Raw genomic sequence first — 27085 nt, 5'->3', positions numbered from 1 at the left:
CTTTGCGCCTCGGATTTCCTGTCCTAGGAAACCGCAGCATTTCCCACTCCTGCCCCTGACGTCTGAGGGAAAAGGAACTTGATGAGGGGCCCTCGGGGTGCAAATGTCTTTAGTACCAAATGTCTTCCTCGCTGCAGAATGAACCAGTTCCCCTCCAGCTCGCCGCCAACCCAGGACGCAGCCGGGCTCAGGGCGACCCCCAGTGGGCAGTGAAGCTGAGATCCCCTACATCCTTAGGGCAGCGCAGAGGGCCACTCAGCGGCCAAGTCCGGCCGGGGCGGGCCGAGGACGCTGTTTGAGGTCACCCTGGAGACCGGCCTCAGAGTCCAGGGGTAGTGCGCGGCGGCCGCCAGCTGAATGAGGCCTGGGAGGCTGGAGCCGCGCCGCGCGCAGTGTCTGCAGTGAACGAGCCAGAGGTCTGGGAGGCTCCGGGCGAAGCCTCCCTGTTGCAGGTAGGGTCGGCTCTCTCTGCAGCGCATCTGGACCCCAAAGGAAGGACAGGGGGCAAGGGATCGGCCCTTTGTTGAGAAATGGCCCTACTTGGCCCCGATCTCTCCGCCACTTTATTCCTCCTCTCACCAACAAATAAGAAAAAATGATCCCAAATTTGGGAACCGAAAGTCGGTCCCAGCCGTTGGTCCCCTGCCCCATTGCGTGGCTGGGCTTCAAGAGTGATGGCCAACGCAGAGCCCGCCAGCAAGGTCCCCTGACCTCGGGCGGTCTTCCTGTAGCTGGCCGCACCCATGAGGACCTCCAGGTCCCAACTCTGGCCTTTCTTGGGGGGCGGGGGGCGGCCTGCAGGGCAGCTTTGGAAACAGCTGAGGCCGAGATGGGTCTATGTGGCTTTGCAGCGAAACCTGAATGACCCACCTAATCAAGCTGTGTGTCTTTCCACACTCATAAACACACTCACCTTCATACACACGAATACAGACACACTTATACACACAGGCACCTGCACACACAGAGATGCACACTCACAGGTACACACTCAAGGACGCTCACACTCACGTGCACACACACACCACGCTGCCTGCCTCACCCACACACAGCACCTCTGCTCTGACATTGATGCCACTGAGTTTTAGGGTATGTTCTTGTGTGCCGTACCTACTCAACTGCCAGCTCCTTGAAGGCGTGGATTCTCTTTTATTTTCATGCTTTGGTGTCTGGCACAGTATTTCCTTATTGGGGCTCTCACATTTATAGATTATGAAATAATTTAAATGAATACCTTAATTTGTAGGTAGACAGTGAGGGCATTAGATTTATAGTCTAAGTTCTGGGAAGTCCATTGCTACTACCAGCTTTTTAACAAGTATTAGTAGGAAGGAGGGAGTTTTCCAATAAATTATTTATTTAAAAGTTAAGTCCTATTTGCTCCTTACAAAGTATGCAAATGTTGCTCAGGAAAACAAAACAAACAACAAAAAATCTTTGGGAAAGCAAGGTTAATTTTAATTTTTATTTATTATTTATTTTCTAGCCCCCTACCCCTAATTTTATATTTTAAAGTCATGGCTGGTCAGGCACAGTGGTTGATGTCTGTAATTCCAGCACTTTGGGAGGCAAAGGCAGGAGGATCACTTAAGGCCAGGAGATTAAGACCAGCCTGGGCAACATAGAAAGACCTTGTCTCTACAAAAATTTTTAACAATTAGCCAGTCATGGTGGTGCAGGCCTGTAGTCCTAGCTACTAGGGAGGCTGAGGTGGGTGGACCGCTTGAGCCCAGGAGTTTGAAGTTACAGTGAGCTATGATCACGCCACTGCACTCCAGCCTGGGTAACAAGAGCTAGATCCTGTCTCTAAAATAATAAAATAGGCCAGGTAGAGTGACTCACGCCTGTAATCCCAGCACTTTGGGAGGCTGAAGCAGGATTGCTTGATCCCAGGAGTTCAAGACCAGCCTGGGCAACATAGACCCTATCACTACAAAAAATAAAAAATAAGCCCAGCTTGATGGCATACACCTGTGGTCCCAGCTACTCAGGTGGCTGAGTTGGGAGGAACGCTTGAGCCCAGGTGTTTGGGGCAGTAGTGAGCCATGATCATGTCACTGCACTCCAACCTGGGTGACAGAAAAAGACCCTGTCTCAAAAATAAAATGTAACAGTGACAGCAAATATTAATTAGCAAAGTTGTATTATGATTAAATTTGGGGGGCAATACAAATATTGGTTTCTGATGTAGGATAGCATCTTTCTGCTATACAGGCATATCTTTTGTCAATGACCTCCCTCTTCATCAGTTAAGCATTTTTGCTATAGCTTAATATCTGCTTATGTAAATTAAGTATACTATTGCATAAATAAGCATTTTCAGAGTTATCATAGTTCCAGTTTTACTGATCAGAATAACAACAAATACTATATATTGCTCTTGAGGAAACCCCACTTCCCTGTTCAAAAATGGTAGGAAAAGTATCTGTATACTTTGAGATTAGACCCTGTTATACTAACTAAAGTGTTTCCGGATCTTTCTTTTGCTATTTTACAAAAGTATTCTTCCATAGGTTATGATGATGTCAGACAATGCTAAAGACAGAGCAGCTCATTCATGGAAGAAAAGAGGGAGTATTTCTTCTCTAAGTAATCATGAATTTTGGCAAAAGGAAATTCACGGGCGCACCAAAGAGTGAGTAACTGTCTAAAATTGTAAATTCATTTATTGAATAAATAGGTTTGTAATATTTATTAGGAGAAAAAGAACACTTCCTCAGGGATATAAAAAGAGATAAAACAGGCAAGTACAAGGTGCAGGTCATCTTTAGGGGCCATATTTAAAAAGAAAGAGAAAGAGAGAAAGCTTAAGTGATATGTTAATCCTAGCAGGATTTTTGCTATTTCAAATACTACCCCAAAAACCCCCTGCTCAAAAGAAACACCACATGCAGTGTAAAGCAGACACACTCATATGCCTTTTGAGTTCTTCTCAATATTTTATAACATAGGTTTTGCATTTTTGTAATCAATACATACATATACAATGTGCTTAACATTATTTTATATAATTTTGTCATGTATTTTCATAGCTTTTTCCATATCCTCTTAAATGACTGCATAATATTTTGTCAGTTTATGATTCTGGGTTGCTTAGCCATTCTCTAATTATTGGACATTTTAAGTTTGTTTCCATTTTTTTTCTTTTTTACTATATGTCTCTGCTTGGTCGTTTCCCAGAAGAATAATTAGTAGGTCAAAGGGCAGTGAGTAGATTTTTTGGCTCTTGCTACATGTTGCATCTTTTCTCCTAAAGATATACATCAATTTTTAATATTTTCATGGCATTTCCTTTTGACTGCTGTTGGGAAGAAAACAAAACAAATTATCGATGTAGCAGTCAATTAATAAGAGACTTTCGTTCTTAGTTTCTATAGCATTTGAGGATGTAGTGTATTGGGTATATATTGGGAAGCAGGAGCTAGGGTGTCCTGCAGAACAGAGAGTAGAAGAACTGGAATAATTCGAATTCTGAAACCAAAATCTTTCTATTCTCAGAGTGTATTAATGCCTACTTACAACTCCACGTTCCAGCCCTGGAAGTCTGTGGATTACACATACAATGTCTTTTACAGGTGGGAAACTGACTATAAAGGAGTAGCAATCCCAGCACATGTCAGAAGTAAAGGTGGGAGAATAATCAATCTTTGTAATTTTTGCTTCTAAGCTCTTCTGGCTGCTATTTCCAATAGTTAAGTGTAAGAGTTATTTTTTAAATTATTTAAAACTGATTGTTAGCTTAAATTCAACTTACATTTTCCAAGAAACTATTTAAGTAATAGTCTGACATAAATTATGTACCCATGATATTTTTTAAATACTGTCTCCAAAGATTAAATTGTAATTCCTATTTGCATGATTTTTATTTATCTTTTCCCCTTCAAAACAAATTTGTCATATAGAATCAGAGCATGGCCACGTTTGAAGAATTAGAGATCACTCTTTTTAACCTATTATTGATGAAGTATAAATACATATTAAAAATAACAAGAATACAAAAATCATATTTATCAACACATTAGGATAGATTTTTCACTGACAACTACATTTACATGATAACTATTTTGGTTTTGGACTCCCAAACAAAACATTTAGAATGGATCCTCTATTTGTACTTTTTTTCTTAAATAGCAAATGATCAGCTTCCAAGTCCCCTTGCAATGCAGACTGTTTAAGAGGGTCCCCCCACTCCATGCTAACTTGTATTAGTACTTGCTTTCCGTTGGCTTCCTCACTGTCTGGAATTAGACAGTACAAGTTATTCTCCTTCATGAATGAGGCTTCAAATAGTAGAAAAATTCTGAAAGCTTAGTGACTATCAAATGCAGGCATTGTTTTGAAATTGCAGTGTTTTACAGAAAAACATATAACTTTCATTTGAAAATTACTTTAAAACAATCTTGAAAATATAAATTTCAATAATGTAAAACATTCTGAAGTTTATTAAGGACTGAATACATTATCTCACTGAATCTCCCCAGGATTAATCCTACTAGGTAGGCATCATTTCTACCACTTTACTATGAAATAACTAAAGTTTACAGGTCAAGTAACTTGACTTAATGATTAGGATACAGTCCCAAATCCTGACTGTGAGATACAAAGTCCACAGACCCCTATCTACTTCCATAGCACCATCTTCCCTACCATCTTGCGGGCATCCTCCTCTCCAGCCACACTCAATTATCCCTCAGTGCTCCATCTGGCCCCCAGCCATTGCCCCGTGTTGCTTCCCCGTGGGGTACCTGACTCCTTGCCTGCAATGCTCTTCTTACACTATTCCCCTGGGTTTCTTCACCTCTCCCATCAGAATTTCACTCCATCTCCACCTCTTTGGGAAGTGCTCTCTAATTACCCATCTATGACCACCTCTACCTCCAGACTGGGTTGGATGATCTGCCTTTCTTCTCCTACTGCTTTCGCCTTCGATATGCACCTATATTTGGCGATTTGCTTGTCTATCTCTTTCAATAGACTATGGACTTATTTGTCTTTTTAGCAGTAACCACACTTATAAGGAAGACAAGAAGAGTAAAGGGAGACCTCCTTGAAAAGCTGCTTCTTATATGTGGGATAAGATCAGCACAGATTTAGCCCTACAGTCTTAGTCTCCACGTCTGCAGTCTTCCACACTTGTAACTAATGCTTAACAATGATCCCAGACAGAATAAATGTCTGAAATGCCTTCTGAATTACACAAAGAAGATTAAATTTATATTAAATATTATTGTGAACTGTTTTCAAGATTGGGTCTACTTTTAGGTTATCTTTTCAATTTAATATAATTTTTATGTTTTATTAAAGACAAAACAGAAACATCTTAAGCTGGATCTTATTATCCTAACGTCGTAACTGTTAGTGTGTTGGCATATTTCTGTTAGACCTGGACATGCATGTATCAGACCCATACTATCTGAGTCCAGACAGTACACTACACAGTGGTCATCATACTCCATCTGTAATTTCAAATTATTTTTTACCTGAACAATTTATAATAATAAGGATGATAATAGCTAACATTTATAGGGCCCTTACCATGAACCTTTTTTATGTATCAGAGAAGCTCCATCATAGGAGTTGGCAAACTACGACCCAAGGGCCTATTCCAATCTGCATCTGTTTTGCTAAATACGATTTTTACATAGGTGAAAAAAATCAAAAGGGGAACAGTTTTTTTTTGCAGCATGTAAAAGTAATAAGAAATTCAAATCTCTATATGCATAAAGTTTATTAGGACACAGCCATCCCTATTCACTCGTGCATTGTCTCTGGCCACTTTCGCACTGTAACAGCAGAGTTGAGTAGTTACAGTAGAAACCGTAGGGCCTGCAAATCCAAAAATATCTGCTATTTGGCCTTTTACAGAAATGTTTGCTGACTCCTGCTCTATAAAGATAGATGTTATTATCTCCCCCATTCGACAAATGAAGAAGCAGAAGCTTAGAGAGATTGAGGCTCCAAAGCTACAGAATTAGCAAACAGCAAAATGGGCTTTTATTAGTCGAGTATTTTCATTTCCTGAAAATTGGCAATCCATGTGTGATTTGCATTAATAAAAACTATTCTATTCATTCACCAGAACCTTCTGTTTCCCATCCACAGTAAGAGCAGGTCTTGACAATGACATCTTTCTCGTTGGAAGCTCAGGCTTTGGCAGACACTGAACAGTGTTTGAACAGATGTGCTTCTCTCATTTTCTTAAAATGGAAACAGAAGCTATGAGGTCAAGTTACTTTCACAGGATCATGTGACATGATATCCAGGCTTTTTATCTGTGAGGCCAGGAGTTCCACTAGTAGATTAGGGACAAGGTTGGGGGCTGAACATTCTCTCCTTTGCCTCAAACCAAAATTACAGTGATGTCATGTTACCAGAACTTCCTGTATGGATCCCACAGCTCCCCGTGTGAACCCACTGATGGCATCTAACATACCAGTTAGGCCACACTGTATGTATTTCTTCATTTATTCAGGATTTATTAGCTTCTATGTGCCAATTACTGTGCCACATATTAGGCATATAAAGGTGAATAACTATAGGTTTCTAATTTAGATAAGTTCATTTTTCAGGGAAACTGAGAGCTGCCTGGTAACTTTTTTCACATTGTCTAGGTCTTGCCAGTAAAAGTGACCAAAATGGAAATGAGTGCATTCATTACTTCATTTCAACAGTGATGAATTTATTCTATCATTCAATCTATACTACTGTGAGCTGTTTATGGGCAATTGAAAATGGTGTTTCCAGAACAATTTCTTCATTTTGATACCTAAGGAGAAGGCTAGAGATTAGAAGATCAGAGTTAGGAGATAAGTTGTATCACCATCTACGTTAAACTAAAGCCCCCAACAAGACCTACCTGAGATATAGCCTCCCCAAAAAAGAGAAAATAGTTTGGGAAAACTGAAATGGCCATGTTTCCAAATGAAACCACAATAACAACTAATATTGTATTGTACTTTATAGGTTATTAAGCCATTTAACATACAATATCTGTGTAAGTTAAATAGAGAAGATATTTTTATCCCCATTTATGTTTGTAAATGGGGAAATGATAGATTGTGTTGGCAGAAAACTGGCTCATTATATGGAGGAAAATGAAGCTGGCCTCTTCCCTTACATGCTTTGCATAGGTAAACTCCACATGGAAGACCAAAATGTGGAAATCTATTAACAAAGCTAAGAGAAGAAAGCACAGGCCCATATCTTTGTGTTCTAGGAGTAAGGAAAGATTTATGAAAGAAGATCCCAAAATGAAAACTCAAACCATAGAGCAAAATAATTTGGGGATAAATATAACCACAATAAAATCTAATGCTTCTGTTCAACAAAGGATACAACAGACATAGTTAATAGGCTGGCCGAAGATACATACACGTTTTTTTAAATCCTGCACATTAACAACTTGTGCTAGGAAAACAATTTTTAAAATAGTCAAAGAAGACAGCAATTTTCAGAAACAAAGCCCAAATAGCTAAGCAGAATATGAAGAGGTGCTAAAACTCACTTTCAAGCAGAAAAAATATAAATTAAAACAAGATACCATTTTGCACCCATCCAAATGGCAAAACATAAGAAAAGAGAATAATACCAAATGTTGTCAAGGCATGTGAGAGTAAAACCTGATATTGCCATTTGGCAAAGAAAGTTAGTGGTTTTTAGAAAGTACCGGGGTGTGTCTGCTTTATCAGAGTAAGAGCTTACAGAATAATGGCTCGCAAAGCCCTACATCGTCTAGCTACCTGATACCTTTGCAACTTTATCTTCTTTCACGCCTTTTCTTCTTCCTCCCTCTGCTACTGGTCTCTGTGCATTTTCTCAAACACACTAGCAGCCTCCTGTCTCAAAGCCTTTGCATAGGCTGTTCTCTCTTCCTAGTATACCTTTCCCTCGGCCATCCATGTGGTTCATTTCCTCACCTCTTTTCTTTGTTCATGAAGGCCTACCTTGACCACTTCATTTGAAATTGCACATCACATCTTCTCCTCCACCCACTTCCAAACTCCCTTAACCTGCTCTATTTTTTCTTTTCCCTGAGGCATGTATCACCTTTTATCATAATATATAATTTGCTTGTTTAGTATTTTATTGTCTATTCTCTGTCTTTCCTTACTAAAGTAACAGTTCCATGGGAGTAGAGATCATAGTTTGTTTCTGTTTTCGTTTTTGTTTCAGTATTGTATCCCAAAGACCTAAAACAGTGCCTGGCATGTAGTAGTCACTCAATACATATTTTGTGATCATCGAATGAATAATTGTTGCATTTTATCAATTCCTGAGCAAGCAAGTTTCTTTTGTTCACAAACAAGTTAGGTTCACAGGTCCGTGCACGTGTTAAGTCCAGAGTGACTAGGGGCTTTCCTCTTATAGACATAAGATGCATTTACAGCAAATAGAAAAAATGCTTGTTCAGATTTTCTTAATGTATACTTTTACCTCCATGCTGACACATTCCATTGTGCATCTATTTTTGAAAAACCCAAAAGAACAGTTTTATTTGTGTTGGAAATCTGTTGTAATAGGCCACACTCCTCCTTGATGATCTCCACAGCTTTGTAGAGGTATTCATGGCACCCGCACTCCCAGCATCACCTCTCTGATGATTGCCCAGCGTGACACAGCTTTGAACCAATGCATTTCATCGAGGAGCTGCAACAAAAGTTCATCAGCTGTGCTTAACTATCACCTCCGTTGCTCTTGGACGAGCATTAGCTCAATAGGCTTCAGACACTAACTCTGATCTTCTATCCACATACTTAAAATTGTTGTACTTTGTCAATCACCATTTCTGGATTACCTTCAATTACTCCAGAGCTGTGCTTTTCACAGGTTGCATGGTTCATTCGTTATCCTTCAGCATCACTTCTACTCGAAAAAAATATGTTCCACAAGACAGTGTCATTTGTCACGTTCCTGCCTTTCATTTTTGAAAATTATATTTTCTTTCCATTATAGCCTTTCTCTTACTAGTAAAATGGAGCAAATAATGTGAGTAAAATACCTAAAAACTACAGGCATACTTTGGCAATATTGCAGGTTTAGTTCCAGACCATTGCAATAAAGTGTATTTTGCAACAAAGGAAGTCACATGAATGTTTTAGTTTTCCAGTGCATATAAAAATCGTTTACACTGTTCTGTATGTAGTCTATTAAGTATTCAATGGCATTTTATCTAAAGAAAAAATGTACATACCTTAGTATAAAAATCCTTTATTGCTAAAAATGCTAGTGATCATCTGAACCTTCAGCAAGTTGTCATCTTTTTGCTGGTGGAGGGGCCTGCTTCAGTGTTGACATCTGCTGACTAATCAAGGTGATGGTTGCTGAAGGTTGGGATAGCTGTGGCAATTTCATAAAATAAGACAACAGGCTGGGCAAAGTGACTCACGCCTATAATTCCAACATTTTGGGGAGCCAAGGCAAGAGGATCACGGCAGCCAGGAGTTGAAGACCAGCCTGGACAACATAGTGAGACACCCCCTTTCCCTATGAACAAATCAGCCAGGCATAGTAGTACCTGCCTGTAGTCCTAGGTACTTGGGAGACTGAGGCAGGAGGATCCCTAAGCCTGGGAGGCTGAGGTTGCAGTGAGCTTTGATCATACCACTATATTCCAGCCTGGGCAACAGAGAGAGACACTATCTCAAATAAAATAAAAATAAAATGAAATGAAATAATAAAATAAATTTTAAAGCTTGCCACATCAATGGACTCTTCCTTTCGTGAAAGATTTCCCTGTAGCATGTGATGCTGTTTGATAGCATTTTGCCACGGTAGAACTTCTTTCAAAATTAGTCCATCCATCTCAAACCCTGCCACTCCTTTATCAACTAAGTGTATGTAATATTCTAAATTATTTGTTGTCATTTCAACAGTATTCACAGCATCGTCACCAGAAGAAGATTCCATCTCAAGAAACCACTTTCTTTGCTCATTTGTAAGAAGCAACTCCTCATCTGTTTAAGTTTACCATGAGATTGCAGCAATTCAGCCACATATTCAGGTTCCATTTCTTTTTTAACCATTTTAAATTTTATGTTTTAATTGAAAATTTCAATTATACATATTCATGGGGTACATAGTGATTTTTCCATACATATAATGTATAGTAATCAGATCAGGGTGATCAGCATATCCATTATCTCAAACATTTAGTATTTCTTCATGTTGGGAACATTCAATGTCCTCTTTCTAGCTCTTTGAATCTATGTATTATTTTCACTAGAACTTATTTCTCCTAGCTAGCTATAATTTTGTATCCTTTAACAGTAATTCAAGTTCTCTATTTCCACTGCATCTGCAGTTACTTCCTCCACTGAAGACTTGAACCCCTCAAAGTCATCCCTGAGGGCTAGAATCAACTTCTTCAAAACTCCTGTTAATGTTGACACTTTGACCTCCTCCCATGAATCATGAATGTTCTCAATGGCATCTAGAATGGTGAATCCTTTTCAACTTACTTTGCTCAGATCCATCAGAGGAATCCACATCTATGACAGCAGTAGCCTTACAAAATGAATTTCTGAAATCGTAAGATTTATGGGGTGAAAAGAAGTTGGTGAATACATACAAAAATACAATTAGATAGAATAAGTTCTAGTATTCAATAATACAGTAGAGAAATTACAGTTAACAATAATTTATTATATATTTCAAAATAGCTAGTGGGGGTTAGGGGGAAAAAATAGCTAGAGGAATTTTAATGTCCCCAACACAAAGAAAAGATAAATGTTTGAGGCAATGGATATCCCGGTTGTCCTGATTTGATCATTACACATTTTGTATGCATGTATCAAAATATCACATGTTCCCCATAAAAATGTATCACTATGATACATCAATAAAAAATACAAAAATAAGTAAATAAATGAGACGAAGGTCGAAATTGCTCCTTGATCCATGGGCTGCAGAATGGATGTTGTGTTAGCAGGCATGAAAGCAACATTAATCTTCTTGTACATCTCCATCAGAGCTCTTGGGTGACCAGGTGCATTGTCAATGAGCAGTAATATTTTAAAAGGAATCTCTTTTTCTGAGCAGTAGGTCTCAACAGTGGGCTTAAAATATTTAAGAAACTATGCTGTAAAACAGATGTGCTGTCATCTAGTCTTTTTTGTTTCATTTATAGAACACAGTAGATTTAACATAATTCTCAAGGGCCCTGGGATTTTCAGGATGGTAAATGAGTATGGCTTGAACTTAAAGGCACAAGCTGCATTAGCCGCTACCAAGAGAGTCAGTCTGTCCTTTGAAGCTTTGAACCAGGCATTGACCTCTCTAGCTATAAAAGCCCTAGGTGGCATCTTCTGAAAGAAGACTATTTCATCTACATGGAAAATCTGTTGCTTATTGTAGCTCCTTATTGTAACCCCTTAGCTTATCCAATGATCTTAGATCTTCTGGGTAACTTGCTGCAGCTTCTACCTCAGCACTTGCTGCTTCACCTTGCACTTTTATGTTACAGAGATGGCTTCTTTCCTCAAGCCTCGTGAACCAACCTCTGCTAGTTTCAAACTTCTTCCATAGCTTCCTCACCTTTCTTAGCCTTCATGGAAGTGAAGGGAGTTAGGGCCTTGCTCTGAATTGGGCTTTGGCTTAAGAGAATTTGTGACTGGTCTGATCTTCTATCCAGACCACTAAAACTTTCTCCATATCAGCGATAAGGTTGTTTTGCTTTCTTATCATTCATGTGTTCACTGAAGTGACACTTTTAATTTCCTTCAAGAACTTTTCAGGCAGGTGCAGTGGCTCACACCTGTAATCCCAGCACTTTGGAGGCTGAGGTGGGTGGATCACTTGAGTTCAAGAGTTTGAGACCAGCCTGGGCAACATGGCAAAACCCTGTCTGTACAAAAAATTAAAACACAATTAGCCAGGTGTGGTGGTGTGCACCTGTAGTCCTTGCTACTTGGGAGACTGAGGTGGGAGGATCACCTGAGCCTGGGAGTTCGAGGATGCAGTGAGCCAAGACCATACCACTGCACTCCAACCTGGGTGACAAAGCCAGATTCTGTCTCAAAAAAATCAAAAACAAGCAAAAAACCTACTTAGTTGTAGTCACAACTTGACAAATTGTTGGCCCAAAAGGCCTAGCTTTCAGCCTATCTCAGCTTTTGACATGCCTTCCTCACCGCGCTTGGTTATTTCTAGCTTTTGATTTAAAGTGAGAGATGTGGGACTCTTCCTTTCACTTGAACACTTAGAGACCACTGTAGGGTTATTAATTGGCATAATTTCAATATTGTTGTGCACTGGAAATAGGAAGACCCAAAGAGAGAGAGATGGGGAAATGGCTGGTCAGTGGAGAAGTCAGAACACACACACATAACACTTATCAATTAAGTCAGCTGCTTTATGTGGATACAGTTTGTGGCACCCTAAACCAATTACAATAATAACATAAAATATCACTGATCATAGATATCCATGACAGATGTAATATGAAAAAGTCTAAAATATTGCGAGCATTAACAAAATGTGACATAGAGACATGAAGTAAGCACATGCTGTTGGAAAAATAATGCTGATCGATGTGCTTAATGCAAGGTTGCCACAAACCTTCAACTTGTAACAACACATTGTGTGCAAAGCAGAATAAAGTGAGTCACAATAAATGAGATATGCCTGTACATAAAAATCCAGCAAATTTGGAATAAACTAAATAACTGCAAAACTAACTTACCTTACCAGACAAATAACATCATCTACTGCTGGGGACAAGTTGGTATGCTTTGCTCTTGAGCATAACACTCATAAAAATATCCATGGATAGTCTTAGGTGGAAAGTTCCCAAGTAAAGGAGTTTCTATGCATATTTAATCTCATATTCTACATCCTGTTTTTTGAGCAGAAGGGCTCTTATTTTTATCTGTGTTACCAGTACTTCACACTGTGCCTGACATATTGTGGGCAATAAATATTTGTTGAAAGAATGAAGAAAAATGGAAAGTACAAATGTACAAATTTATACCCTGAAGACCTTGTTTTTCTCTGTGCACTCTGAAATATCACCACTGGGAGGCAGCACATGATTTTAGTAACAGCTTATCCCCCCTCCGAAAAAGACACACTTAAATGATGCTATATTTATAAATATGGTGGTTCCAGGCATTTCATGGTTACAAATAGAAGGAAAAGATGATATTCTGACCTTTAAAGATACTACTTTAATGTCTCTAAGGTCACTTATGCATTCAATATTATCTCTTCCTGCAGCTTCAAAACATCTAGGTATAATAATAATAACTTTGAAAATGTATGGAAATGAGTTCTCAATAATAATTAGATGCTATTGTGGCTGATGGGAATTAACTGAAATTATGGTTACCATCTCTAACCGTCATAATAAAAAGACATGCCTTGTGTTTATCTGTGTAATTCAAAGACTGGTCAGCAAGCAAATTTGCAAGATGTTTTTAAGAAAAAATGAATTTCATTCAAGAGTAAATATGTTCTAACTTCTTTTCTTTTCTTTTTCTTTTTCTTTTTCTTTTTTTTTTTTTTTTTTTGATGGAGTCTTGCTCTGTTGCCCAGGCTGGAGTGCAGTGGCGTGATCTCGGCTCACTGCAACCTCCGCCTCCCAGGTTCAAGCAATTCTCCGGCCTCAGCCTCTCAAGCAGCTGGGACTACAGGCTCTAACTTCTTAACTAATTTTTTTTGTCTTTTTCCTGCAAATAATCAGAATGCATACTATTGGGTTAGCATGGTGCATTTCCAGTGTCAGCCAGGTACATATAAGGAGGATTACTTTTGTTATTTTGGACCAATTTCATGCAGCTACTTCTGTATGCAGGCTGTCTGTCCTCAGCAATAGCATATGTGGTTTCAGATATTCACTGAATTTTTCATTGAATTACAAGTTGTTAATCTTCCATCTGCAATAATATTAGTTAATTTGTTAAATGTTCTCACCAGTGGTTTATGCTAGACTTTCTTTTATTACATTACTTTTCATCTACCTTTCTTTCTAAAACTTTATAACTCTCTGGGACATGTTTTGCCAATTGAATTTTTTTCTCCATAAATGCCAACAAGCTGGTAAAACACACAGACAGCAAGAACATTTTTTATATTTAAAAAATAAAACTGTAGCATTCACTTTACAATGAGATTACGTATCTAGAAGGGTTATCATTGTAAACTAGGAAAAGTCTGATGATAGACAACTGAAACCCGTCCATGTGTAATATTGTGATATATACCCCCAAAATGTATTGTGCCAGGTATATAGCACTGGCAATTAAAATTATAAATTTACTTTTTGGGTATCTCACATATTTATCTTTAAAGATTTCAAAGGATTTGAGTGAAGCTGTTTATCAATAGAAAATATGCCCAGGTTCTCCTAAACCAGTATTCTGAACCAATATTGGCAATTCCCCAATTTTAAGACATAAAACTGTTTTATTTCTAAAAATCTGCCAAGCCCATATTCTGGTTTAATGCTATTTGCCCATACCTGCAAGCATTTTAAATATTTTCTCTTTTCCCTTTTTCTTTTCTCAAGGAAGAAATATCTTTTCTATTCAACCTTTTCTTCTTTTTTGCTCTCTCCCTTTTTCTAACCCATCTCATTCTAACGTGGGAACTATCAGATCTCAGATTTTTATAATACCATAAACACAGGTTTTAAAAAGTAAACATTTCCTATACTGTTTTATGACATTGTAGTCTTAATTGATGCATAGTCAGCCTTCCAAGGCACAGAAAGCAATAGACTAATTATTTTCCCTCTGCATGGTAAGAATTTCAAGGCTTCACATGTCCTCACTTATCAGTGGGAGCTAAATGATGAGAATTCATGAACACAAAGAGGGGAATGACAGATACTGGGGCCTACGTGAGGGTGGAAGGTGGGAGGAGGGAGAGGAGCAGAAAAGATAACTATTGGGTACTGACCTTAGTACCTGAGTGATTAAATAATCTGTACAACAAACTCCCGTGACACAAGTTCACCTATATAACAAACCTTCACATGTACCCCCTAACCTAAAATAATAGTTTTTTTAAGAGAAGAATTACCAGGTTTCCAGCAAAATATTGAAAATCTGCTCCTCAAAGCCCCAGTTCCTTTCTAAAACTAATTCCAAGTTTTATGGGTTTTTACTGGTTTTTGTTTTGTTTTGTTTTTTGAGACAGAGTCTTGCTCTGTTGCCCAGGCTAGAGTGCAATGGCATGATCTCGGCTCACTGCAACCTCCACCTTCCGTTCAAGCTGTGCTTGTGCCTCAGCCTCCCAAGTAGCTGGGATCTCAGATGTGTGCCACCACACCCAGCTAATTTTTTAAAATATATTTTTAGTAGAGATGGGGTTTTGCCATGTTACCTAGGCTGGTCTTGAACTCCTGGCTTCAAGTGGTCTGCCCACTTCAGCCTCCCAAAGCACTGGGATTACAGGCGTGAGCCACCACTGCCAGCCCCAAGTTTTACGATTTATTGATTACTTGTAGCATCCCACTTCCAGGTAGCAAACTCTGTATTACACTTGCTATCAGCTAGATCTACTGCTGCATATAATAATAAACATTAGTTGAAACAAAATAGAAATTTATTTTTCTCTTACATAAAGTAAGTCTGAAGAGAGGAAGTTCAGAGGCTTCTTTCTTATCTGTAATCTACAAGGTCACCTCAAGACCCAAGACAGTGCTGAGCTCTGGAATATCCACATTCCAGTCACCAAGAAGGGTCAAAACAGGCTCCTATAGGCTGCACTAGTTCTTTTGAGGAACCTCTCAGAATTTCCACACAACAGTTCCACTTACATCTCATTGACTCATAAGCCACATAGGCCACAATAGCACAAAAAGAGACTGATAATTTGTCTTTAGTCTGCACAGGAATATTCCTACAAATGTGGGATTCCGTTACCAAGGAAGAAGGAAAGAACAACTTTAGAAAGTAAATAAGAGTCCCTGACACAATGTTCATTACAATTTTCGGAGAAACCCCGTCTCTACTAAAAAAAAAAATACAAAAAAATTAGCCGGGCATGGTGGCGGGCACCTGTACTCCCAGCTACTCGGAGAGGCTGAGGCAGGAGAATGGCGTGAACCCAGGAGGCGGAGCTTGCAGTGAGCCGAGATTGCGCCACTGCACTCCAGCCTGGGCGAGAGAGCGAGACTCCGTTCCAAAAAAAAAAAAAAAAAAAAAGTAGAATATTGGAAATAGCCTAAAAAGCACGGACGATAAATGGTTAAATGAAATCCAGAATGTGCATATATTAAGTACTGTCTTGATATTTAAAGTATTGTTTGCTATTTATTGACATGGAAAGTTATCCATGTTACATTTTAAATTTTTTTAAAGCATCTATAATATGAGCCCATACGTAAAATCAAATGTCTGAAATGATTTTCTTAATGTTAACAGGGGTTAAAGAACCACTGGGGTTAATAATTTTTTGTAATTTTACTTTCTTCTCTATGTTTTTCTATATGTTTTGAATTTTTAAAACGAGCTTACACTGTTTATATGATTACTATGGAAATAAAAGGGCACTGAACAAATTCATCTACAATAACTCAAAAAAAGTCAATCTGCAAAACTTTCTATTTGCATACCAACCTTCAACCAGTGAGATTTTTAAGCTGCCCTTATGACACTTACCGGTTTCATAATGATAATAATATTAAGTGCACTGATTGTCAATCTGCAGTAAGTGATAGTGAAGACAGTTTATAAAAATCTTTATTTGCTTTTTTGTCTTGGACTTTTCACTCCAGCTAATTTGAGTTTTGCACTACCTCTTCTTCTCCATGAATTTTTAATATGGTGTTCAGTAGAAAAGAAATTGAGTTTTTATGAATACCTTCTGTATGTTTGTGAAAGTAAGTTTTAATTGCAGTGATTAATTATTTCATTGCCCTTATTTTAATTCTGTCAGTTATAATCATACTTGGGACTTTGTCACTAAGAGGGAAACAGGACATTTGAAATCTGTCTGCCTTTTATACATGTACATTAAGCCCTTTGCCTCATTCCCTTTATCTCTGAAATGAGTAGAATAATGAATCTTTTACTTACCTCAAAGGATACTGTGAAAGTAAAATGATATAATTTATGGGAAATGTTTTACAAAGTTAAAAGTAGCATATATAGTAATGGGGCAGACTGGCTTATCTTAGAATCAAGGGGTTTATGTAACATTGGGTTTTTTAAGCAGCAGTAATCATCTTTGGTATTGCCCACAACACCTGCAGCCAGGTGGCCAAACAGGTTGGCTTCTACTTCAAAGGGCAGCAGTAAATTGAGGAAGGCAGGTGTTATAAGAATAAAGACTAAGTCACTCATCCAGAAACCCACCATGAAAAAAGCAGCCAGAATTTCTTCCATCATTTTCTTGGGCTGAGTGGGTAAACCCTAATTTATCATGTAAGTTGTATTGCATTAAAGGATTTTTAAAAATAGATTACCCGTGATTTTCTTAAAATATCAATCTGCAAGAAGTTTATTAATTCCAAACAGGATAGAACTAAGTATTTTAAATTCCTTGCAAGAAAAAAGATCCCCAAAGATTAAGAGCAAATATCTCTTTTTTATTTAATTAAAGCAAAAACATGGACTGCTTAGAAAAGTGGTCACTCTGAACACACACACACACACACACACGCTATTATATCCTCCCCTTTGAAATGACATCTGTCTTAACGTTCATTTTCACAGGTGGAGAAAATTGAGGGTGCAGAGTTCTGAGACCGTCATTAGTTACAGCTGAATTTCCTCTGAACTAAATTGAATTAAGTAGTGCTGGAGAGACACTGGGGGCTCCTCTTTGCTTGCGTCTCCTGTTTAGCACCAGGATAAGCTCATATTGCCTTGATAACAAAAGCAAAACCCTTTTTTAATGTTGAAAGGGCTGATTGATGCTTATTAATTTATTATAGTTTTGGTGAATTGCGGTTTCCTTTACCACGTAGATGAGGTTCTCATTTTTCTTTTTCATACTAAAGGGATTTTGTGAACTACATATAATAGTGAACTCTTTATAATACTCCATGTGTATATAGAGTTGTTGCCCAACATTTTAAGCTTCCTCATATGTCCCCCAGCCCTGTTCGTGAGCTTTGTCTACTTTGAGGAGAGGCTTTATATCAGTGGTGGAGATGCGATTGGCAACGGATTTTGAAGTATGTACTGTTACTCCATACACATACATCAACCCAGGATCACTTTCTGGATAATTTGATGACCTGGCTAACTGCCCTGGGCTTCAGCCATCACATTGAGACCTGCTCCAAATAACTCCTCTGCATCTTAATATTTCCATCTCTAAGATGTTTTGGACTTTCAATATGCCACTAGGATATTTACGTAGGATTTAGTTGAAATTTTCGAGAAAACTTCATCTTTGTAACATTTTAGCTTAAAGTAATATTGTATTTTGTTATTATTGTTATAATAATGACTAAAATTTGTTTTCTCCCTTGTTTTTAGTTCTACGAGTACTGTGTCTTATATGGATGAACCTAGTCAGCGTGATGATGTGTCTCACCTTACAGTTCAGATGGAAAACACCTATCAGTTGGGTGTGTTCTTTTATCTCTCACTCCTATTTTAAACTTCTAAATTGGTGACTGAGGCTCTTAAAAATGACATTTGATAACCTGGCATTGTCTTCAATTCTAGCACAATATAAGGGACTTTAATGAATTGAGTGATTTGATGTTGCTTTAGTTTCTTCCTCAGCAAAAAGGCAACAACCCTTGCTGTCTTACTTTTCTTTATTAATGTTTCCCAAATGCCAGGCAATTCACTAGGTGGCAATGATGTATACAGTATACTACTGACTTAACAAATTCACTGAGTATTTCTGGGTACATAGAGAGATATGACTTAAATGAAAGAGATAAGTATTGATGTTTTATCCAACAAAACCAATCAGTGTTGTTAGTAGGTTAAGGAAAAAAAAACTCAAAGCAAAGGCAAATGACTCATAGTCCCCTGTTGACAGAGATGTTTATCCATTACCATTGTGGTTTTGAGTCTTTGAAAACAAAGATCTTTGCACCTGCCCCTATACTCCCAGGTGGAGTCCACGGCAAATATCTTTTCCCATCCATGTTTCCTCATAGACCCACTGGTTTTCTCTAAATGCGTACCTGCCCACTATTACCTGAATTCATATATAATTACTGCTATATAGAAATTCCACAGAGATTTACCAAGGGGCAAATAAAGACTCTATGGGCCAAGGTGATTCCATCTGTGGCCAGTTAACCCCAGGAAAATTATAGACCATCAGCATGTCCCCTTTGGCCTTGTAGCCAGTTTTCTACAGGAATCCCCAAGACTATGGTTACTACTCCTGAAAGTGACTGACTCAAGGGCCTTACTAGAGATCACTAAGAATAAAAGCCTTCCATGATATTCATTGTAACTTCATATTAAGACTACATGGATTACACGGCTCCATAATTAGCCAATCTACTGATATTTTCACAGTGCCTGTGGTGGACAGCTAATATTCCTGCCATCCAATATACTTTTATACTTCTCTGGTAACCTTACTAAATTTCCTTTGAAATTCCACCATCATCACCACTTTTGATCCTAGCATTCTGATGAAGCTGGCACTGGCTTTATAGATACAGCAGTCACTGATTCTAGAATGGCATATAACCATGGTCAATCCAATCAAGGCCTTTGAGATTAAATTCAGAAAATGTTGTTTGGCCTGTTGCAGAAGAACATAAAGCCCTGAAACTTGAAGGAATGTAGGGGCTCTGGCAGTATCTGCCGCCTTGCCCTGACTTGAAACTGAGAGAAAACAACAGAATCCTGATGTCATCATTGGAGTCCTAAATGCAGTTGACTACCCTTTAACTTTTCAGTTAGGCAAGCTAAGTTTGGGTCAGGTTTTCCCTCACTTGCAACTAAAAGTTCTTAGCCATGGGGTGTCTATGACTTTTAACTGTGCATGCTGGAAGGGTTTGAATCAGATTTCAACAAGATAGGGCACTTGAAATGTGAATCTCTGTGTTTCTACATAAGGATATTTTTTGCAACTTGTCTTCTCAAATAAAGCATCTTATCAGTTTTAGAAGTACTGAGCATGAACCACATCAGAAAAGTAATTTTAGAAAAAGCTTAGTATAGATGAAATACACCTGTATTTTCCTACAATAGTCTATGTGAATTTTTTAATAATTAAAGTATTTTATGCTTGACAATTCACTTTTTATAGCATTCAACCAGCCATTTTATTAATACTTAATCAAAACTGTGTTTCCACTTCTACTTGTTTCTGGGTTTATTTCACATATGAAAGGTATTTTGTGGGTGTATTAGTCCATTTTGCATTGCTATAAAGAAATACCTGAGACTGTAATTTATAAAGAAAACAGGTTTATTTGGCTCATGGTTCTAGAGACTATACAGGAAGCGTGGTGCCAACATCTGCTTCTGGTAAGACCTCAGTAAGCTTTTAGGCATGGCAGAAGGGAAGGAGAGTTGGCATGTCACATGGCAAGAGAGGGAGCAAGAAAGGTGCCAGGCTGTTTTAAACACCCAGCTCTCATGTGAACTAATAGAGGGAGAACTATAGAACAAGAACTCAGTAATTACCGCTGGGACAGCACCAAGCTATTCATGAGGGATCCACCTTCCTGGCCCCAACACCTCCTACCAGGCCCCACCTCCAACACTGGGGATCACATTTCAATATGAGATTTGAAGGGGACAAATATCCAAACTATATCAGTGGGACTTTGGTAAATAGTTTATCATATCTTTACAATCTAATACTGGCCAGAAAAGTAGAGGGAAATATCAGCCAATCACCAGCACTATTATGTTTAATTAATTTTTCATGCTGTTCAATAATGTTTGCATCATCTAAACACATCTTAAATGAGAGCATTTATGTAAATAATTACGGCTACAAAAAATGAGATGAAACATGAGTATAATTCATGAGAGGAAAAAAGGGAATAGAAAAGGAAACTGTGTTTCTTATAATAAAATACCATTTACATATTTCTCATTAATTACTGAAACAAATATAAAAGAAAATGCAGGCTGTGGCATCTGTCGTATCTGAATTTGAATACTAATTTTGCTAATTCCTTGAGCAAGGTATTTAGCATCATTGAATCTCAGTGTCTTCACTTGTAAATAGGGATAATAGTCTATACATCATATGGATGCTATGAGACTCAAATGATGTAATATGTTTAAATCTCTCCATTCATCATGTTACTACTCCTAAAAGTGACTGACTCAAGGACCTTACTATAGATCACTAAGAATAAAAGCCTTCCATGATATTCATTGTAACTTCATATTAATTGTGGAATAAGTTTTCCACAGGACTTTTTCTGGAACTGAGTATAGCGGCACCTGGTTGTTTGCAAACATGGACTGCGAGCCTAACTAGATTGGCGGCCATCTTTGCTACCACATCAAGACAGCCTGCCTTGAGAATGAAGCCAGCACAGTAGAAAGTAGATCCAAAATATTGAGAGAGAAAGAGAGAGATTATTTGAGTTCAGCTTCCATGAAGTGCTCAGGCCCTGTCTCTATGTCATGTTTTCTTAGACCCCGTCAATCTCTCAGCATTGAGAGATTGGGTGGGACCCACCCCATGGGGTCCTTCCTAACCCCACAGGCCTCACTGTCTCCCGACTTACGTCCTCTTTCATCTTGCTGCCTTCTCAGCAAGGTAAATCCCCAATTCTTCCTTCAGCATGCAATAACTACAATAACAGCAATAACACTAATAAGATCACATATCTAAGGAGTGTTTTATTGTGTGACAAGCACTGTTCTAAACATATTCAATATATTGTCTCATTTAATTCTAACAAAAAAATATGTAGTAATTCTTATTATTACCCTCAATGTGGGGTAGTGGAGGCCCACATACATTAAGTAAACTTATCTTTATCTATTTTTTAAGGACAAGTTTTGTTTGTTTTTAAAATTATTTTTGTTCTGATCCTTCAGGTCTTTGCCTTTTGATTTCTAAAACATGTTTTTTCTCCTAAGGAAAAAAAAAACCTCAAAAAAGAAGAAAAGCTTTGCCATTCACACCAGTTTACTCTGAAAGTAGTTTTAGGAGCTTATTTCAGAAGTCAGAAACCGAACATTGATGGATGATTCTGGATGTTTAGGGAAAAGGTAACAAAGAAGTAAGAAAAGAATACTTCATTACCATATTTCAAAGTATATTCAAAACAGGATCTGGTTAATGACTTTTTTTTAATCTAAGCAAAGTGTGGAAAGGACGTTGGTAGCACCGTACAACGGGAACTACTGGAAACAGACTCAAGTGCCACCAGGTCCCTCTTTCCAGCACTAACCTATGTGCACTTTCTTCTCTTTTGGTGGCCTGGCCTCCTTTCCACCATGAAAAACATGGCCTCCAGCAGGTCCTCAGAGTCACGTGGTAACTTTTGCCACCAGAAAGAGGCTGACTCTTTTTTCCTACTTGCAGTTTAAAGTAAAAATTCCAAGAAAAGGCACTCATTGTCCTGGCCCAGAGCATTGTCACCCCTGGGTTAATCAACCATGCCCTAGGCTTGAGTTCACAGGAGATGATGGGGAGATCTTTAAGAACCACTTTACCTATCTAGATTCACTCTCCACCCCCACCCTTCCATGATTTAAATGGAATTCAGCAATTTCTATATTGTTGAATCAAATAAAAATAACCATTTATAGAACCTTAAGAGGCTCACCTAACTGAACTGCATTCAGAGGCTGTAACCTTCTGGTTAAGTTCAGCCAGTGGGAAACCTCAGCAGAGAGGCAGAGGGAGTGAGAAGTGTGAGGTGGAGCTCTTTATTTCCCTGGCTCCTGCCTGTGAGTTCATCACAGCCTGGTTACATTCCTCAACCAAAGGACAGAAGCTGCTCCCAAGGGAGCCCTCTCCACATGACCCTTCTGGGATCTATTAAAAGCTCTTCCTCTATTCCCCAATCTTGGGGTTGTGGGGGTGGGCTGACAACCTTACTTTCACTGGCTGAGGGGTACTGCACTATCTCTTGTGATTTTCTACAGCCCACTCAGAACTTCCTCCTGGAATTATTTTAACTATAGGGTGCCATATGTTTCCTTTGACCCTGACAGATGCAGTCATCACAAACAAACACTTATTAATAGATACCGACATCTATTAAAAGAGAATTGAATAGAATTCTTGATCTCATTCCTTCACCTTTATCCATTCAACAAATAATGATTGGGCTTCTGTATGCCACGCCCTGGGCACACGTTCACATCATGCAATGACATTAGTATATGATCAAAGTGATGATATGGCTAATATTCCTGGGATGCAGGATAAAGAAGATTCATTTGAAGCTTCTCCTCTGAACGTGGATGGAATGTGGTCGAGAATATAAGCTCTAGCATCAGATAAACCTGGGTGTGCAGCCCAGCTCTGCCTCTGTGTGTGATTCTTGGCAGGTTACTCAATGTATTTAAATCTGTTTCCCCACCTACCAAATGGAGATAACAGTGAGATTCACCTCAGAGATCTATTGGAAGACTATACAAGGTAATATGAAGTGCTTATCGCACTGCCTGACATGTAGCAAAAGCTTAATAAAAAGCATTCATTATTATATATGTATACAATATACAATCATATGTCACATATAATGATTATTATCTATAAAATTTAATTCTATTTAAATTCAGAAATCATACATTAAAAGTTTCTTACGCCTTTAGCATTGTATTAGACTCTGAGGAGGATAAAATCCGAGCTTGCTTACCATTTCACTGGAAACGCAGGTATGCTTTAGCCAATATCAAGTGGATTAGGAGCCAGGATGGCAGTGGGGACCCAGTGCATGGAAAGGAGGGACATTTTTACCTAAGAGGAGGTAGAGTGCTACCTGGAGAAGAAGACATTTGAGATGGTATTGAAACATGAGTGGCTGTTTCTCAGATGAACAAGATGGGGAAAGGTATTCCATCTGAAAATTAAAGAGCAAGAGTAAAGACACAGGAGCACCTTTATAGACAGATGGAGCCTGTGAGGCTGGAGCAGTCCGCAAGAGGGGCACTGTGGTAGCCGGAGAAGGGGCCGTAGGGAATCACACCTTGGACCTCGCTAAGGGGAATGTCACTTAAGATCTGGTAGATAGATTGGAGCTGGAGATATAAGAGGTAGAGGGCCAGTTAGAAAGCTGTTGAGACTTTGAAGTACGGCCATAACAATGGGGCCTGGGAAGGAAGAGACTTTCAAGGTCAAACCCCAGCAGTATTGAACACACTTTTGAGATAGTCATGTAAATGTATGAAAATATTGTCTTCTTGTCCTCTCTCAGAGCACTTGACGGGAAACCTAATTAGAGCCACTTGTTTCTTTTAATAGAGTCCACCCAGAAGATTAAATCCCTCCATGTTTCCATACTCTTTTGATTAGCCTATGGGGTGAGTGGGTGTGATTTGCAATTAGTTTTTAGAAATAAATATTATGTGTATTTTCAGGTCCTCCCAAACATTTTCCTGTGGTCGCTGTCAATCATATTTTGAAGGATGTATTAACCAGCTATCTACAAGTAGAAGAATATGAACCAGAGCTCTGTAGACAGATGACTAAAACCATTTCTGAGGTACATGTGTGATTTGCCCAAAGTGTTAACAATAGCTAGAATATTTGCTAAAGTACAGTGAACCCTCTACTTTTTTGATGAGGGGAATTAATTTGCAGTAACAGTTAAAATGCATATTTATAATTAGGTCATATTCTACATATATGAATGTGTGTGTGTGTGTGTGTATACATAAAGCCTTTGTCTAAAACAATCAGATGCATCATTTGCATGCATTATGTAAAAGTGTATAAAACTGCCCCATTTATAAAAGTGTTTATTGTAAAAGATACAACATTTTAATGATTATTTTCTCCTCACTAAGGCAGCTTCCTTGAGTGCCATCAAATACAGATATCGTGGTCTTCAAGCACATTTCTATTTTTACAAACCCCAGGGCTGCACTTCATCAAGGTTTCCTCTACTTTTTTTTGATAACAAACTCTTTAATGAACATTAATGATTAGTTATATTACAGGAGACTCCAAATGTATGGTTCCTTAATTAGACATGAACAAGACAGTGTAATTCCAATGCCAACATTCTTTGACGTGAAGCCATCTTAACATAAATTTTCAAAGAATGTAATTTATCAAATTCTGTGCTCTGGATTATAATTATTTCATGTATCTTAAAAAAGGTTGATTTATTGCTGGTGTTAAAATTTTGTCCCTGAATGTTCTATCTCAGGAGGACCATGCTTGAAGGGCATCATAGTTACGGTTCTACAACAATCACTCGAAGTATCTACAATGCATCATGCTATTAAGTTAAATCCCTTATATTTACAACAAAGGTTAATACTTTTGAGTTTCAATGTAGCTGAATGAAGACCCTCCCTTTTTTTAAATTTCTAGGTTATTAAAGCCCAGGTCAAGGACTTGATGATTCCACGGTATAAACTAATTGTGATTGTTCACATTGGACAACTGAACGGGCAGAGCATACTTATTGGAAGCAGATGCCTCTGGGATCCTAAAAGTGATACCTTTTCATCTTATGTTTTCAGAAATTCTTCTCTCTTTGCTCTTGCAAATGTCTATGCAGTTTACCTTGAGTGATTGAAAATAAGAAATCTAGCTCTTACTTTTGAAAATTCTGAGGCAGGCTGTATGTCTGTACACAAAAGTTTTACTGCCAAAAACTTTGAGAAAGAAACAACACTGATAATTCAAGCAACTGGAAGCTTTTGAATTTTTTCATATTCTAGTAAAGATTGGGGGAGGGGAGGGTAGCCACAGAAAGAATCTTGTTTATCTAAAGCAGTAACTTGGTCTTGGTTTTGCTGGATTGCTTTCCACAGACATAGATTCTTATTAAATATTTGTTTTGGTACTAATTATTTTAATTATTCTTTAATTAGAGTGTTACAATTTCCTGCATTTTTTTAATAAAAAGAAGGTTTAGAAAAACTATGGCTATATACCCTGACCAATAAATGATAGTAGAATATTCAACATGGTATACACAAATGATAAATAATATTCCTCAGTGCTGCATATAAAAGAATACTGGTTTTCATTTTGTACTTAATAAATTGAGCAGCATTAAGTGCAATTATTGTTACATGTACCTGACAGCTGAAACTGCTGAGGTAGAATTAATGGCTTCATAACAGTTATCATGGTCCCACGGGCTGCAAGCTAAAACTAGAAGCTCTTGTGGCTTGCCTGCACTTTACACAATTGTGGGAGAACCGAATGTTGCCTCTTCAGTAATGGAAACTATAAAGTGAATAAAGGCTTTTTGGGACACTGAAGTAGACATTGTGATATTAAATATACATGATGCTTAATACTAAATGTGTCTGTAACACATAAAATCATTTATTGGAAAGAGACATTGCTTTTAAATATCCTAGGCTAACAAACTTTTTCACAAAATATATAGCTGGCACCTTAACAAATAAAGCATGTGTATTTACCATTTTACTCCTATGACTTTAATACTAAAGTGACCCAGTGAGGTTTTGAATAGATGGGCGCTAAAATTTACAGGGCTGAAATAGCTTATTATTCTGCTGGTTAATGTATCTTACGCCACGGATCATTTATTTTTATGAAGCTTTCAAGTCTTTGTGTGCAAGTAAAATGATGTTGTGGCGTTGTTCTTGGATGGTAAGTGGACTGCCTAGAGGACATTTGTTAAAGGTCAAAGACAAATTGTACACATATGGAGAAAATTGGCAATGCTGTAGTCTTAAGGAAAAAATGATTTATCATTCATATCAAAAAGAGTTTAGCAAATGGAAAACCAGTCAATGCTTTAATTTTAAAATGTTTTGGTGTCTTACTTTTCCCCAAAAATGACATGTAGTAAAAAGTGGATACTTTTAAAATCCCTTCCCTTCTGCTATTTTCTGGCTTTTAAAGTGATTATTCAAAATGAATTTGTCAATTTTCACTAGTTTTTTCCTGTTAGTGCATTAGTGGGAATATGTCTATGTAATAATTTATCACAACCAATGTTTGTCAGTCTCCATAGAACAGTTTCCAATCTGGATTAGATCACAGCTATAATAAGTAAATGAGCTTCATATTTTCATTA

The 27085-nt window shown here is 38.1% G+C and overlaps 1 protein-coding gene across 1 annotated transcript; it reads left to right on the top strand.

Moving 5' to 3' along the window:
* The first annotated feature begins 306 nt into the window (after nt 1-306).
* Nucleotides 307-27085, top strand: DYNLT5 (dynein light chain Tctex-type family member 5). The gene is made up of 5 exons (XM_055235041.2): nt 307-452; nt 2514-2635; nt 18429-18520; nt 24435-24559; nt 25396-27085. Exons 2-5 carry the CDS (start codon nt 2517-2519, stop codon nt 25597-25599), a joined length of 540 nt encoding a protein of 179 aa, XP_055091016.1. The 5' UTR covers nt 307-452; nt 2514-2516; the 3' UTR covers nt 25600-27085.

The sequence above is a fragment of the Symphalangus syndactylus genome, chromosome 19, assembly GCF_028878055.3.
Source record: "Symphalangus syndactylus isolate Jambi chromosome 19, NHGRI_mSymSyn1-v2.1_pri, whole genome shotgun sequence".
Classification (NCBI taxonomy): Eukaryota; Metazoa; Chordata; class Mammalia; order Primates; family Hylobatidae; genus Symphalangus; species Symphalangus syndactylus.
Note: the sequence above shows the minus strand (reverse complement) of the source record. Positions and strands in the feature narration are given on the sequence as shown.